The following is a 16094-nucleotide window of genomic DNA, read 5'->3' as shown; positions in this document are numbered from 1 at the left end:
AAATCAATCTGTTAATAGTAGTCACAAAATATGCTTAATATAGAAACCCACATTTATGCCTTTAAGAAAAAGTGTAAATTGTATTTTACCTCAAAACATAAATTAACCCGCCTAAAGAATCAGCAGTGGTCAAAATCATGGTGAATTTTAAACAACTTCAGAATAAAATAACAATAAGTACTTTATAATGCTTTATATCTAAAAAATGCTTACAACTTCTCATAAAAATAGTTTCAGGCAACTATTTTTTCTTTTATTCTTTAACAGACATATTTAACACTATGGGCAACATTCTTAAACCCTTAGTTTCACAGAATTTTCAAACATTCAAATACCATGGTCCCCTTTTTTTCCTTTGATGTGATTTATTCAGCTAAAAAAAAAAAATGCATGGTAGACAACTTAATACATTTCCACCAAATTGAAAGTAGTACAAAAATTTTGACTCTATAGAACTACACATCGTACCTAGTGCATCATTAAAAATAGAAGACAGTATTTTCATCAGCAAGTAAAACAGCATACTAGTATGCTGTTAATGCATACCTTTTAACATGTACTGTCATTCACAAACTATTTACAACTCCTACTTATGAAGAGAACTAGAATGTAAATTTTCTGCAAAACTGGAAAAAAGCAATACAAAATTTGTGAAAGCCTGTTTTATATTGTACAAAAGTACACCAGTTTTTCTCTTCAAATACCAGATACTGTGTGCAGTGATATTTTGGACATATTATAGTAATTCTTGAGGATGTTTCAATGCTGGAGGTAAGTTTACAGGTCTTGATTCTTCATCAAGGAGTACTAGATCTTCTATCTCACTGCCTCTGTATTTCCTTTTACATATTTTTACCACCACCTTCTTCTTGAGAAATAACTTTAATGCTTCTCTCGATGCAACTGCTTTTGCATTTTCTTTGCTCTTTCCACAGCCAGTGCCCAAATACACAGACTTGCACCTCAATTCACAAACAATACTTTCTTGTGAGCTCTTATTTTGAGGCAAATCTGCTAGTTCTTTTAATGGGACAAAAAACACATCTAGTGTTGCTTTCAGAGCCTCAATAGCTGCATTTAGGAGCTCTCCATGATTCACATTGGGACTAAAGCCACCAACAGCTACTAACTTCCATGCCACTGTTTTATACAGTCTATTGAAGAAAGGTTGCTTCTGTTTCACATCTTCATTGGTTAACTTGCAAGAAAGTTTGACAGAACTCTCACTTGACTGTGAAGTACTTTTAGAAGGCAACTGTGAGGTGCTACTCTGAGAACTACTCTTAGAAGCTAGCTGGGACACACCTGCTAAGGAAGTGCTTTTGGAAACCAGAGATCCACTGGTCTGAGAGCTGCTCTTGGAAGCTAACAGTGAGGCAGCTACTTGGGAAGTGCTCTTGGAAGTTAGTAGTGATGTATTTGTTGAGCTGCTCTTGGGACTTAGTAATGATGTACCTGATGAGGAACTGTTTTTAGAAACCGATGATGGAACACTTGCCTCTGAACTAGTTTTGGAAGTTAACCCACTTGAAGCTGTCTCTGAACTAGGTTTAGAAGACAATAATGGCAACTCTACTTCTGAGCATCCAGAGGAACCCAATAAGGGTACTTCAATCTCTGAGCTGCTCTGAGAAGCTGAGATTGAAGAGCCTTCCAAAGCACTCTTTTTAGGTGATCCACTTTGTCTGGAATCAGTGGGTTGGGTTACATGACTATTCACACTGGATTTTAGCAAGGAAGAAACAAATGATGCTGAACTATGTTTATCTGGAACTTCTGACTCAGAAGCTTTTCCAGATCCTGCTGCTGTTACCTGAGAGGAAATAATGCTGCTGCTTTGGCTGGAAATAGACCGATCTCCCTCACTCGTCGAACTATTCTGACTGGAGACGCCTGAGCTCCGAATTGAGTTCCCACTACTCTCCGATTTAGTGGATGACCCCGAACATGATGAATTGTTTTCCTGCTGAGCTGATGTACGTTCTGTTTTGGCAGAATTTTTTGCAAGATCTCGCTCAACTGGAGAGTTGTTTTTTCCTTCTATAATGCGCTTTTTGGATGGTTCTTCTACCCCTTCTAAAAAGAAGAAAAACACATATATTTGACTAAAAATACCTCATACATATCAGCTGACAAGATACTCATTTAAATAAAATAACAAGGTGAAAATAAGCATAATTAGTAGTTTCTCTTACAAGTGTAGAATTTTCTTAAAATACTGAATAACCATTACTTTCTAATATTAAAAAAAATCAAACAACATTGGGTATTTCAAAATCTAAAGCAAAAGGAAACTATCAAATTTAGAGGCTGAAACACAAGACAATAATTTAGGTTTAACATTCTAACTTAATTAATAACGTAAATTCTTGCTTAACTGTTAAAAATTAGTATTAACAAAAATTCCTAATTATATCAAACACATTTTCTAAACTCCTATGTATGTTCACATCTATGATCTGCTAACCATTGCTACTCGATATCCCTCTTTTCTTCACCTTGGCAACCAGTTCGTCTCTTGTTGTATGGATTGGAGCATCTGTCACTTTGATGCCTTCAGCCATACTAAGAATTTTATCCATAACTTTTTGAGGGTACCTGAAAAAGAAAGAAAAAAGTCACTTTTAAAAAGTGTTTTTTAAGCCGAGCGTGGCGGCTCACACTTGTAATCCCAGCATTCAAGAGGCTGAGACAGGAGGATGGCACAGGTTCGAAGCCAGCCTCAGCTACTTAGGGCCTCTGCAACTTAGTGAAACCCTGTTTCCAAATAAATAAAATAGGTCTGGGAGTATAGCCCGGAGGTAGAAAGCCCCGGGGTTCCACCCCAGTACCACCAAAAAAAAAAAAAAAAAGTCTTTTTTCCTCCTGAGCTACTATTTGTGGTACAGGCCACAGGAACTGCATTTCCTGGTTGTAATCAAAGTGTACCAACCGCCAAGAACTTTGTTTCCTGGAATCCCATACACAAATGCCTTCGGGTCTGGGAGGCGGGTCTCTGTTTACTAACCTTTAAACCTAGCGTTCATTTGCTAGAGCGTTGTCGGCTCAACGTCGACTGCACCGGCAGCCTCCCCCCCAAAACAGGAGTACCTACAGATTGTTAATTATGTCGGAAGCTGGCAGGGACGCCCTTCTCGCCCTTAGAGGGCGGCCGGCACCGCGGATTCCCGCGCTTCACAACTTCCCCTCCCCACCGAGGACGCTCCCGCGGAGGGCTCCGGCCCAGTCCCCAGTCTGGAGGCCGAAGACCAAAGGCAGAGGGCTGGTTAGGGACGCTTCCTCACTCACCGGCACCCCAGAAAGACGTGATTTGCCCAGGCCATGGAAAACGAGATGAGCTGCTGCAGCGGCCGGCTTTGGGTCCCGCTCTCGGCGTCGGCTGCTGTGTCCGTGTTGGCTGAGGCAGCGCCGCCAGCCGGGGCCAGGTCCCCGGCGTTGCGGAGCAAAAACTCCCGGCGGTGGCGCCAGTGTTTGTCGGTCTCGCCTTCGCAGCGGAGCGCCTCCACCCAGGCGGCCACCCGCGGGTTCTGGCTCAGATACTCCGACACCTCCTGCGCCATGTTGGGCCTGCAGGACGCGGAGGGCGCGAGCCGACACTGCACCGGGGAGAGGCGGGGTGCGCGGGGCCGAGGGCCCTGTCACTGCGGCCTGCACCGGCGGCGCTCGGGAGAACGCCCCGCCAGCGGCCCGACACCAACAACAGCGCTCGTAGCCGCCGAACCGCCCACTTCCGCCTGCCGCCGGCTCCGGCCCTTTTATAGCCTGGGCGCCGCCGCGCGCGTACTTCCGGTGCGGGCCGGCTCTCCCAGCAGGCTTTGCGGCGACGCGGCCGCAGCCAGGGGCGGAGGGCGGCGGGGCCGGGCGGGATGGCGCCGCACTCCCCGCCCTGAGGGCGGGGCGCCCGAGGGTCCGCCGGCGTCCAAGCCTCGCCGAGCCGGGGCGTCCCGCCTCGCTTTGTGACGCCGCGAGCGCTCGGGCCGCCCTGGCGCCGGCGGTGCAGGCGAGAGGCCGGAGCTGGCGCGGAGGGCGGACGACCGCGGGCCCCGAGTCTCCGCCCCCGACGCTGGCGTCTGAGCCCGGCCAAAATAAACAAAAGCGCGTCCCCCCGCCCTTTTTTTTTTTTTTTTTTTTAACTATGCCGGAAGACAGCAGCGAGCACTGTTTTTTTGTTTGTTTTGTTCTTCTTAAGGTACTGGGGAAGGAACCCAGGGGCATTCTACCTCCGAGCTACACCCAATCCCTATTTTTCATTCTCTATTTTGATGCAGGGCCTCACTAAGTAGCTGAGGCTGTCCGCGAACCGTGATCCTCCCGTTTCAGCCTTCCAAATGCTGGGATTAACAAGCGTGCGCCACCGCGCCCGGCAACGTGCAATGTTTTGAGTGTAGACGGGCCAAGCGATCTGAAGCCCTCAGCCTCAGGGCGGGGGCGGGCTCGCCAGATGGTGATATTAATAAGGTTAAGCGACTAGTCCAGTTCGTGTTGCTTTCATGAAGCTAGTCCCTCCCGGCAGGCAGTGGGTTTGGTTTCCTCAGTTTCTTGGGTCTAGGCAACCCAAACAATACCTGCTTCCTCTCCCTTTCGTTTCCTTCCTTCCTTTCCTTTTTTTTTTTTTTTTTTTTTTGGTCGGTAACGTAACTCAGCACCAACATTCAGTATCGGTAGTACTTAACTCTAGGTGGATACATGTGCTTGTTATCTCAACCGCCCCCAACCTCATCCTCCCTGAGCTATTTTGCCACTTAAAGAGTTCGCAGTGACAACATATACTATTTCTGCAGTCTTGCTTAATTTTAATGTTTAAAATTCCAGGCAGCCATGTACTCTTCCGATTAAAATTAGCACATTAAAATGACACACAGTGATAAATTTTTAAATTTTCTCAAGTGTGGACTTTAATGTGAAAAAAAATTAGAATAAGCAAAGTAACTGGAGCCATATAATTTATATACACGCTGGAACAAAACCCAGCTATTATATGAAAACAATATTGCCCACTTTCCTGCTATTGCAAAATAAATTATAAAAACAAAAGAACAAAGAAATTTGAAGCTTGAGATTTTCTAGTTTTGTTAACTTGATCCTTTTTATTAATTGCTAAAATTCAGAAGGATGAAAGAATTTCAGAAATCTGGCTTTTTAAAGATGTAGTATTTATGGTTTCTCCGTTCATAAATTATTTGGCAAGGGGTTCATAACAACAGTAACAAAGACCTCCTAAACAACAACAGCAACAAAACCCCAGATGAGACTGGTGAATTGTGTGTGAGATTCTACTTCCAAGCTATACCTCCAGCTCTTTTTCATTTTTCCTTTGAAACAGGATCTCACTAGATTGTTAACAGTCTTGCTAAATTGCAGAGGCTGTCTTGGAACCTGTGATCCTTGTCTAGCCTCCTAAATACTAGGGTTACAGACTGAAATTGGTTAAATTTTTTTTTTCTTTTTTACAGTAATGAGGCATTCTACCTCCAAGCTACACCCTCAGCCCTATTTTTTTATTCTTTATTTTGAAACGGGATCTCACTGAGTTGCAAGGGCCTAAGTAGCTGAGGCTGGGCACAAACAGTGATCCTAATCCTCCTGTCAGCCTTCCAAATGCTGGGATTACAAGGGTGTGCCACCACATCCGGCTCCCACCTTTTTTTTTTTTTTTTATTGTGGTACTGAGCTACACCCTCAGTCCTTTTATTTTTTGTTTTGAAAAGAGGTCTTGAACCGGGGGTGGGGGTGGGGGTGGGGGGGTGTGACGCTTGTAATCCCAGCATTCCGTAAACTGAGACTGGAGGATCCCGGTTCGCGGACAGCTTCAGCTACTCAGTGAGGCTCTGCAATTTAGTGAGAACCTGTTTCAAAATAAAAAATAACAAGATGGGCGTGGTGGTGCACGCTTGTAATCCCCGCGCTTGGGAGGCGGAGACAGGAGGATCGCGCAGGTTCGAAGGCAGCCTCGCTGGTTTAAGAGACCCTGTTTCCAAATAGAAAAGTATAAAATGGGTCTGGGAGTGTAGCCCGGAGATAGAAGGGCTTCCAGGAACCCCAGTACCACCAAAAAAATTAAAAAGAGGGCAGGGGGTATAGCATGGAGGTCAAATGCCCCTGGGTTCCATCCCCAGACCCGCAACAAAAGAAAAGAAAAGAGGTCTTGCCAGGTTGCTGAGAGTCTGACTACATTGCTTAGGCTGTCCTCAAACATGTGATCCTCCTGTCTCAGCCTCCAAAATACTGGGATTACAGGTATGCATCACCACAAATTTTAGCCAATAATTTAATTTTTTCTTGTTGCCTGTATCTTTCTTCTGGTGAGCTGCATTACCTTGAAGAGAGAGAAAATAAGAGTCTAAATTTAAAAGCAATTTTTAAATAAAAGCAATATATTCAGAAAGCTCTAGCCCTAATTTGAAAAACCCAGGTGCTTGATAGAAAAGCATATTTTTTTTTTTATTTCGTGGTTCTGGGCCATACTCCCAGCCCTATTTTAGTTTTTATTTGGAAACAAGGTCTTGCTAAGTTGCCAATGGCCTAAGTTGCCAAGACTGGCCATAAACCTCCCAAGTACTGGGATTACGGGTGTGCATCATCACACATGGCTTATAATTTTCTTTTTGATTCTCAAAAAGTTGACTTTGCACATAAAGATTTAGGGCATAGACTGTGGACCACAAAGTTGAGAATAGTTTTTCTTTAACAGTTTTGAGCTTGGGGTATAGTCCGTGGCTGAGTATGTGGCTAGCATGCATGAACTCTAGGTTTGATCCCCAAAAAGTCTACGCTGGGGGAGAGGTTCAGAGAGAAAACTGAACGGAGAGCCTCAGTGATAACTAGGAAAATCAACGTGTGGGGGGGCAGTAGAGTGGGGGAAGGTGTTCGCTGATTGCTAGACCAGTTTTGAGATTTAAGAGCAGGACTTGGCACTGCCTGACCTCTAGAAGAAGACAGCTCATATAGTGCCTTGCAGGAGCATGCTTTAGCCTTTGAGAGAGGAAAAATTAGCGTGGGTTTTCTGCAGCTTTGATCATCAATCATACCATTCCTTTCTCTGCGCAACACATGTATGGGTACCCTCCTCCACACACATGTCTCTCAGGTCCTCGAGGAGATTCCAAATGTTCCCCAGAAAGAGCCGAGTGGTAGAGTGCCTGACAGACACCATGGTCTCTCTAACGGGATGTGAGGCTGGGCTGACAACCCAGGTCAGCAAAGGAAGAAACAGTTCTGGACAAGATGTCAGACCAGCAGGGTGCAGATGGGGTGAAGCCTATAGGGCAGAGCAGACCCTCAGATGCTGCAGAAACGATCAGTGAGTGTGCATGGCTTGTACTGGAGATCAGACAGCACCACAGTCAGGGGAAGAAAGCACAGGGACAGTGCTGGGAATATATCTAAGCCTCTCCCACCATGCTCCCACAAGACACCTATGAGAAGAGAAAGGGAGAGAATCCTAACCAGCTGAGAAATATCCCCACCCCCAACTGAGTTTCAAACCAGTGACTGAGCTCTCTTCATTTCACAAGATTAAATTTTCTACTATAATTGGAAGCACATTCATTCAAACTGCTGCTATATCATGTCTCTGAAGAAATTCAGTATAAATTTCATCAGCAAGCTGGCCTTTCACAGATGGCTTTCCACAGAACAACCTAAAAAGGGAGGGCCCCCACTCCCAGTGTGATTGTTGAAGAGACGAAACACTTGGTATGAAGGTCTGTGTGTGGAGCGCAGAGCACATGCTCCAGGCAGCACCAGGGTTCAGGTGACAGCTTGCTCTGAGAACACAGGGAAGGGAAAACTCACACCACTGATGTGTGAGGTCAGCCAAATCATAGTGACAAGGTGTGGTGTCCCGAAAGTCAAAGCAAGAGAATGTCTTAAGAGGAGAGTGGTCCCTGTGTTCAAAGATGCAGAGAAATCAAGTAGGAGGAAGACTGATATTAACAGCTGGGGTTAGAGACTGGAGCCATGAGCCACTGAAGGGCTAAGAAGAGGCATGTGGGGTGTGTGTGTGCGTGTGTGTGTGTGTGTGTGTGTGAGAGAGAGAGAGAGAGAGAGAGAGAGAGAGAGAGAGAGAGAGAGAGAGAGAGAGAGAGTGGTGAGTGAGTGACAGGGGATTGAACCCAGGTATATCTACGTCTGAAGTATACCCCCAGCCCTTTTTTATTTTTTATTTTGAAACAAGGTCTCACTAAGTTGCTGAGAGTCTCACAACATGCTGAGGCTGGTCTCAAGCCTGCAATCCTCCTACCTCAGCCGTCTCTAGCACTGTGATTACAGGTATGAACTACCATGCCCAGCTTCTAATACCTCTCTGTGTATCGTTAAACAGAGTTTTATTGAAAGAAACTTTGTTGTTTTAGTCCTCACATTCTCCATGATGCCAACAAGATGAAGTAGTATTATATTTTATTTTCCCATCTCTGTGACACTGCACCAATGCCTTGTCTCAGAATGTGGGAGATTTATTTATTTATTTATTTATTTATTTGAGGATGAAACCCAGGGGCATTCTAACTCCAAGCTACACTCCCAGGCCTATTCTTTTTGTGTGTGTGTGTGTGGTGGTGGTATTGAGGTTCCTGGAAACCCTTCTACCCCTGGGCTACACTCCCAGACCTTTTTTATACTTTTTATTTGGAAACAGGGTCTCTTAAGCTAGCATGGCTGGCTGAACAATCCTGTCTCCGCCTCCCAAGCACAGGAATTACAAGCATGCGCCACCACGCCCCGCTTTATTCTCTTTCTTTCTTTCTTTCTTTCTTTCTTTCTTTCTTTCTTTCTTTCTTTCTTTTGGTGGTACTGGGGTTCCTGAAAGCCCTTCTACCTCCGGGCTACACTCCCAGACCTATTTTTACATTTTTATTTGGAAACAGGGTCTCCTAAGCCAGCGCGTGCGGCTGGCTTCGAACCTGCGCGATCCTCCTGTCTCTGCCTCCCAAGCACGGGGATTACAAGCATGCGCCACCATGCCCAGCTTTATTCTTTATTTTGAAACAGGGTCTCACTGAGTTGCAAAGGGCCTCAATAAGTAGCTGAGGCTGGTTGAGAACCATAATCTTCCTGTCTCAGCCTCCCAAATGCTGGGATTATAAGTGAGCGCCACACCTGACTTAATGTGGGAGATTTAAAACTAGCAAGGAGATACATAAATCTGAAAACAGTATTTGGAGAACTGTAGTTCAAATTCCCATAAAATAATAAATTTAATCCTGACTTCATGATAATGTAAAGCCAGCCCTAGAGAGGGGCCTTGGAAATTGCTGTGTGTGTGTGTGTGTGTGTGTGTGTGTGTGTATGTGTGTGTGTGTGTTTTACTGGGGAATGAAACCAGTGTCATTCTACGTCTGAGCTATACCCCCAACCCTTTTTATTTTTTGTTTTGAAACAGGGTCTCTCTAGGTTGCTGAGAATCTCATTAAGTTGCTGAGGCTGTCTTCGAACCTATGATTCTTGTGTCTCAGTCTCCAAAGTACTCGGATTACAACAGTGCATCACCATCTGGAGCTTGCATTTATTGTTAAGGTGAGGAAATGAAGCCTTAAAGTGGTTACATGATTTATTGACAGGTCAAGAAACTGGTTAATAGCAGAGCAAGAATAAGAAGCCAAGGAAAATAATAGATTGACTTCTGGTGTAGGAGTGTTTCCTAGCACATATTGCTGGTGTGTGTGTGTGTGTGTGTGTGTGTGTGTGTGTGGTACTGGGGTTCCTGGAAACCCTTCTACCTCCGGGCTACACTCCCAGACACCTAATTTTTTATATTTTTATTTGGAAACAGGGTCTCTTAAGCCAGCCAGGCTGGCTTCGAACCTGCGCGATCCTCCTGTCTCCACCTCCCAAGCACGGGGATTACAAATGTGCGCCACCACGCCCAGCTCACATTGCTTTTTGATGGAACATAGATGGAACATAATTAGTCATAAGTTTTGATGAACTCACAAGTTGTGGCAACTGCAGAAGAAATAGAAACTAAGCTAAGACTGAAATCCAGGCATTTAGGATTCCAACAGCAGAGCTGTGATAGCTCAGTGGTAGCACTTGCCCAGCATGTGCATTACATTTAGTAAGTGAACTTTAGAAACCTTTTGTAGGTTTTATTTGGCAATATTGGTGCAGTTATAATAATGTTACTGTGTGTGTGTGTGTGTGTGTGTGTGTGTGTGTGTGTGTTACTGGAATTAAATCCAGGACCATTCTACCTTTGAGCTATACCCCAACCCTATTTCTTATTTTTATTTTAAAGCAGGGTCTCACTAGATTGAAGAAAGTCTTACTATTTGCTGAGGCTGTCCTCAAACCTGTGATCCTCCTGTCTCAGCTTCCCAAGTACTGGGATTACAGGCATATACCACCATGCCCAGCTACTAGCTTTCTGTCATTGAATTTATTTTCTACGTCACAGTCTCATTTCACCAAGTGATGGCAATGATTTTCATTAGCTCAGCATTTTTCTCCCTTCTCCACAATTCTGAGTATGCATTCTAGGGAGTTTACAGAGGGTTGAGAAAGGAGGACTGGAGGTAGGAGTCAAGGTGAGGAGCCTTCAGCCTTCCCTGGAAATATCCATGTTTCCCATCACTCCTTAGTTCATGTAGGCACGACAGCATCCTCCTCATCTTTGGAGAAGGGCCTCAGGTCAGGGACCCCCCTTTGCCGATCTTAGCCCTTTCTTGGACCGGCCAATGTTCTGTTCCATTGCTCACTGCACCATGTTGGGAACACAGGCAACTTGCCAGACATGCCGTGCATGTTTCTTAAATATTTCTTCAGGCCATGACAAGGGAAAGGGGTTCTCTGGATGTGTTGCTGTGTCCCTGGGTTCTACTGGTAATGGGGCATGGGTCATCTCACCCAATGATCTTTGAAATCTACTAGGAATCCTTCCCCATCTCTCTCTCTCTTTCTTCCCCTCCCACTGCAATTCAGCCTTGGAGATACAGGTAGGTAGGTCATGGGGCCCTTTCTGAGGGAACATACCAGCAGTTCTCTCCCGATCCTTTCAAGGTCTCTATCCCTTTGGAGAATGCCTTTTCTGGATAAGAGGCAGTCTTTACACCCATTGTTGTTATGCCCTGCCTGAACCTCAAACCTGTCAGAGTCAAGACGTTGGCTCCTTTGTCTTCTGCATCCTGCTGCATCTAATCAGAGAGCTTAGTGCTGCCTCTGGAACTCCCTGAAGAAAATGGAGGAAGGGGTTACTTTTAGCCATAGGTATCAAAGCCCCCTCCGATTTAATATCAGGGACTAATTTTAATTTTTAATAAGTTATTTCTTTAGTGTCGTAGAACAAATAGAGTAGGCTTGTGGAAAATGTACAAGTTAATAAGGAATATCTGGGTCAGTGGAGTCATTCCTTTATTCTAGCAAGTACCTATTAACTCCTTGCCAAAGGCTACATGGATGAAACCAAAGTTAGAAAATATATTGGGGGGAGAGGATGAAACAAAGGGGCAGAACGCATTCAGCAAGTGGTCTAAACAGGAGGACGCTGAAAAGCATCGATGGGACCAAAGACAGCATTTTAAAATCCCATCTTCTCTTCTTGCCTTCTATGCAACTATTGGCTGAATAAGGATGAGTTAAAAAAAAAAAAACCCTCAATTAATTTTAAAGAAGAAAACGAAGTAAGTGTTTTTCTTCTCACCAGGGGAGGCAATTTTGATGTTAAACACCTCATTGATAGTGGTAATACTATGCAGTTAATTTTAAAGATGGGAACAAAAGAAGTGTTTTCATTCTCACCAGGGAAGGCAGTTTTAAACACCTCATTGAGGGTAGTACTGCCAGGCTCATTTGGGACTTGATAATAGCTCCTCTTGACAAGACAATACTGAAAACACAGGGTGAAACCCACCAGCACTTGGACGAGTTTTTACCCCCACCTACAAGCAAAGGCACATTTTCTCTATTTCCTGAAAGAATGTTGGAGTGCAGTGCGATCCAATTATTTTTACAATGCCAAGTCTCATGGAAATGAATTCAGGAGCTTACTCCATTGATTTCAGTGGGACTTGGTGTGGGGAAATTGATTCCACAGGGCTTTGATACAGAATGAGAGAGTAGGGAATTTTTATTCACATTTATTTATTTTTCCAAGCCAGAGCATAAGAGGATGAGAATGTTGCTTTTATCACTGCCATCCGAAGCAGAATTAGTAAACAGGAAGAGAAAAGAACAGTTATATTTCCTCTCTGGTCATGAATTAGTTCATTATTAGGGGTTGGGGAAGCAGTCTGATGGCACTTTTCAGCAAGTGAGTGGGTGGAATCAGGCATTTGAGTTGAATACTCAAGCAAAGGAGCTGCTGTGTTTGGACTATCCTGCTGCTCAGGTGCTGTTATAGCCACGAGGCCCTGGGTCATAGGATACATAGGACCTGGTATCACTTATGTCATCTTGAATGACAGAGGTCATAAATACATTATTGGTTTGGAGAGAAGAAATACCCATGGGTGGGGGACTATTAAAAAAATTGAAAGTAATTTAATTCTAATTATTTAATTCTAAACACTTTAATTCTCGTAGATTCATGACATTGTTTACAGACAGGCTTTTTAGAAATAAGAAAGGCTATGTCCTCATTTTTAGGAAAGATTAGGAAACAGGCTTAGAGATGCCACTTATCCTTTAAGTGGCCAGTGACTAATGCTTGATTCCAGGGTGACCTTCTTTCTTCCAGCTTTTATTTCAAGAAGAGAAGAGGTTAGTGGCTAATCATTTGGAGTCCCCAACTCTGACACAAAGAAACTATAATTTCCAGTGTGTTAGTCAGCTTCCTGTTGTTATAACAAAATACTTGAGATGATCCACTTATAAAGAAAAAAAGGTTTATTTTGGCTTACAGTTTGGGAGGTTCCAGTCCATAGTTGGTTGGCCCCATTGCTCTGGGCCCCTGGTGAGATAGCATATCATCATGGGATGGTGTAGTGAAGCAAAAACACTCACCTCATGGCCAGGAAGCAAAAGACAAAGAGGAGGAGAGTGAGGTCCTACAGTCCCCCTCAATGACCTAAAGACCTTTCAGTAGGCCCCACCTCCAAAAAGTTTTACCACCTCCCAATAGCATCTCCCTGGAGACCAAGCCTCCAGTATAAGGACCCTTGGAGAACATTCAAGATGCAGGATACACGTTTATTTACAGTTAAATTCATTTTGGAAATCTACAATGCCTGAAAAGATAACAGAATGTAAACCTGTTTACACCAGCCTGCAAGAGCCTTGACAGCCCCATAGCAGCACACCCTTTAGAAGCAATAGTAGCCACCTGACCAGTAGCCCTGAGCAGTGGATACAGGAATACCACTCACCTGAGATTCCAGAAGGCATAGCCACATGATCCTAGTAGGGAGAGTTAGGGATGGTCTGGGGACTGTATTGTAGCCTTTTTCCTTTGGGAATTTTATATTTAAAGACTCAGCCTCACACTTTTGTCTTGTTTTTGTGTTTTGGTACTAGGGATTGAACCTTGGAAAATTCTACTTCCAAGCTATAACCCCAACCCTACTTTATTTTATTTTTATTTGGTGGCCCTAGGGGTGGAACCCAGGGGCTTTTCTACCTCCGGGCTGTACTCCCAGACCTATTTTATACTTTATTTGGAAACAGGGTCTCACTAAGTTGCTGAGAACCTCACTGAGTAGCTGAAGCTGGCTTCAAACCTGTGTGCTCCTCCTGTCTCAGACTCCCAAGGGCTGGGATTACAAGCGTGTGCCACCATGCCCAGCTCTCCCTAATTTATTTTGAAACAGGGTCTTACTAAATTGCTGAGGCTGGCCTCAAGCCTGCAGTCCTTCTGTTTCAGCCTTCCAAGCACTGAGGTTACAGGTATGTGCCACCACGTCCAGCTTCAGCTTCATTCTTATTCAAGTATTCATCAGATTTTCTGTAAGTGAAAAGTAGGTTTTGAATATTTTAAGGGAAATTAAAAAAAAGAAACATTTTAAAGTAATAAGATGAAGTGCTCTGGTATTGAAATCCTCAAAAAACAAAAGCTCTCTGGAAATGTATATTATTTTATTTTGTTTCAGAATACTATGGATGATATTACATTAGCTTTTACAATGTTAGGCCATTTTTTACCCCTCTGAGTATAGTGAATATCTCTCCCAAAACAGCTGAGGAAGAGCTTCAATATCTTCAAATGTTAATATAATTTTTCCATGAACTCTGTCATACTCCCGTCTATAGAACCCGCTCTTGGATGTTTTGGTTTCCCTCCGGGGTAGCGAAAGGCTTTCATTCCTTCTTTGTGCTTTTCCAGCTCTGGGGAATCAGAGGGAAGTTTCTCATTGCTGGAGGCTTTAGTTCTTTATTAACTCTCAGTCAATCTGCTTAACACTTCTTTGAAGTCTCAAGAAACTCTGCCTGACAGGATGTTCTGGGGCCCAACAGCAGGGGGTGGGGTGGGGGGAATATCCTGTTGGTGGTAGCTGCCTCAGAAGCATAGGCTCACCCTGGTCTCTGGGTCTCTCTCAATTCTGGATGCAGACGGGAGCAGAGGCGGGGATAGGTAGCCTTCCCAGGGGATTGCATGCAAGTCTAAGCACCTGGCCCCTAGCTCCCCGCAGGGTCCGCAGGGTCCGTAGTCTCTAATCACTCCAGTTCATGCCTGTTCCTGGCAACTGAGAGAGCAACCCTTCCCCTGCAGAGGCAGCAAAGCCCCGGGCTTAAGAGCTGAGTCCCTTTGCACTCTGCCAATGCAGAAAGGGATCCCAGCTCAGAGGGGCTCGGCCTCCGTGGAAACCCAGGGCAGGGACAGCTTTCTTTCCCATAGTGTGCCCCAAAGCACTAGGGGCACACCATGGGACCAGGAGGCCTTGGCCAAAATCACCTCTGGTCTCCTGGGGGAATTCTCAGCAAAAGGAATACTGGTATTGGTGTAGATGTCTCAAAGTAAAAATCTTGGGGCTGCTGTGATAGTGCACACCATAGAAGGTTTCCATAGAGAAGGATCATCTGTAGCATCTGATGGCAAGGAATGAGGGCGGGGGGTGGGTATCGGGAGTTGAACCAGGGGCATTCTACCTCAGCTCTACACCCTCAGCCCTAATTTTTTTGGAAACAGGGTCTCCCCAAATTGCTGAGAGCTTAAGTTGCTGAGACTGGGTTTGAACTTAAAACCCTCCTGTCTCAGTTTTTTGAAGTACTAGGGTTACACTTATTCACCATCAAGGCCAGCTAAAGATGTATATTTTAAAAATTGTAAATGAAATACTTATAAATACCAAACAAATGCTCCAGATCTTGGAGTTTAGAGATGAGATGGCCAGGGTGTCTTGGAGAAAGGGTTGTGGTCTGAACTTTGAAGGAAAGCACAGTCTTGGCTGAGAGCAAGGAGTGTAGAGGGCAGAGGCTCCCAGGGAGCAGACCTTGGAGATGCAAAGGGCACAGTGAGGGGCAGAGCTGTTTGACCTCAAGAAAATGGCTTAACCTCGCTGAGCCTTGCTTATTCATCTATAAAATGGGATAGTAGCCGAGACTCCCAATGGGTTTGTTATGAGGATTCAATGAGAAAATTACATAAATTTTTTAACATTCGTGTCTGGCATTTTATGAATATTTGCTAAAGAGTACTATTAATTATAAACAGTTTCTATTAGATTGATGAGAGCTTCAATTAGGTGATAGTGAGAAAGAAACCAACACTAAACACGTGCAAGGGAAGTGATAAGTTGGGTCCCTCCACTACGTGATCTCGCAGCGGAAGCCAGAAGCGGAGAAATCGTGAGACTCCACGTGCCTTGAGACTCCAAACATCCTGAGACTACAGATGTTGCGGGAATCAGCATACCTACAAAACATCAGTGCCTCCGATCCATCACGTGACTCAGCCGGTTGATCAGGACTATGCGAAACTCTCCAGACACGTGGTCCGTCGGTCCCTTCCCCCACGGCCGGCTGACTCTACAGAGGGTGCCGGTTCGAATCAGCGGTCTCTGATAACCCGGTTGGTGTTTTTGCCTCCCTCCTAAACCCCCTAACTCTATTTTCAACCTAACAGGAAGAAACAGCCATGGAGCATGTGGCTTTATGTGGTCATGTTCGCCCTTATTTTGCCATACAGTCAGGTGTCAGTTCTTAGACATTGCCACCTGGGAGAT

At 44.7% G+C, this 16094-nt stretch overlaps 1 protein-coding gene across 1 annotated transcript; it reads right to left on the bottom strand.

Annotated features, from left to right (window-relative positions):
• Positions 1-736: 736 nt before the first annotated feature.
• On the bottom strand, positions 737-3560 carry CDKN2AIP (CDKN2A interacting protein; the record flags this gene model as incomplete). Its single annotated transcript, XM_080709873.1, has 3 exons — positions 737-2076; positions 2468-2598; positions 3289-3560. 3 exons carry the CDS (start codon positions 3558-3560, stop codon positions 737-739), a joined length of 1743 nt encoding a protein of 580 aa, XP_080565999.1.
• Positions 3561-16094: the final 12534 nt, after the last annotated feature.

This window comes from Muscardinus avellanarius (assembly GCF_963383645.1).
Source record: "Muscardinus avellanarius genome assembly, chromosome: 14".
NCBI classification, from domain to species: domain Eukaryota; kingdom Metazoa; phylum Chordata; class Mammalia; order Rodentia; family Gliridae; genus Muscardinus; species Muscardinus avellanarius.
This window is presented reverse-complemented; position numbering and strand designations above follow the sequence as displayed.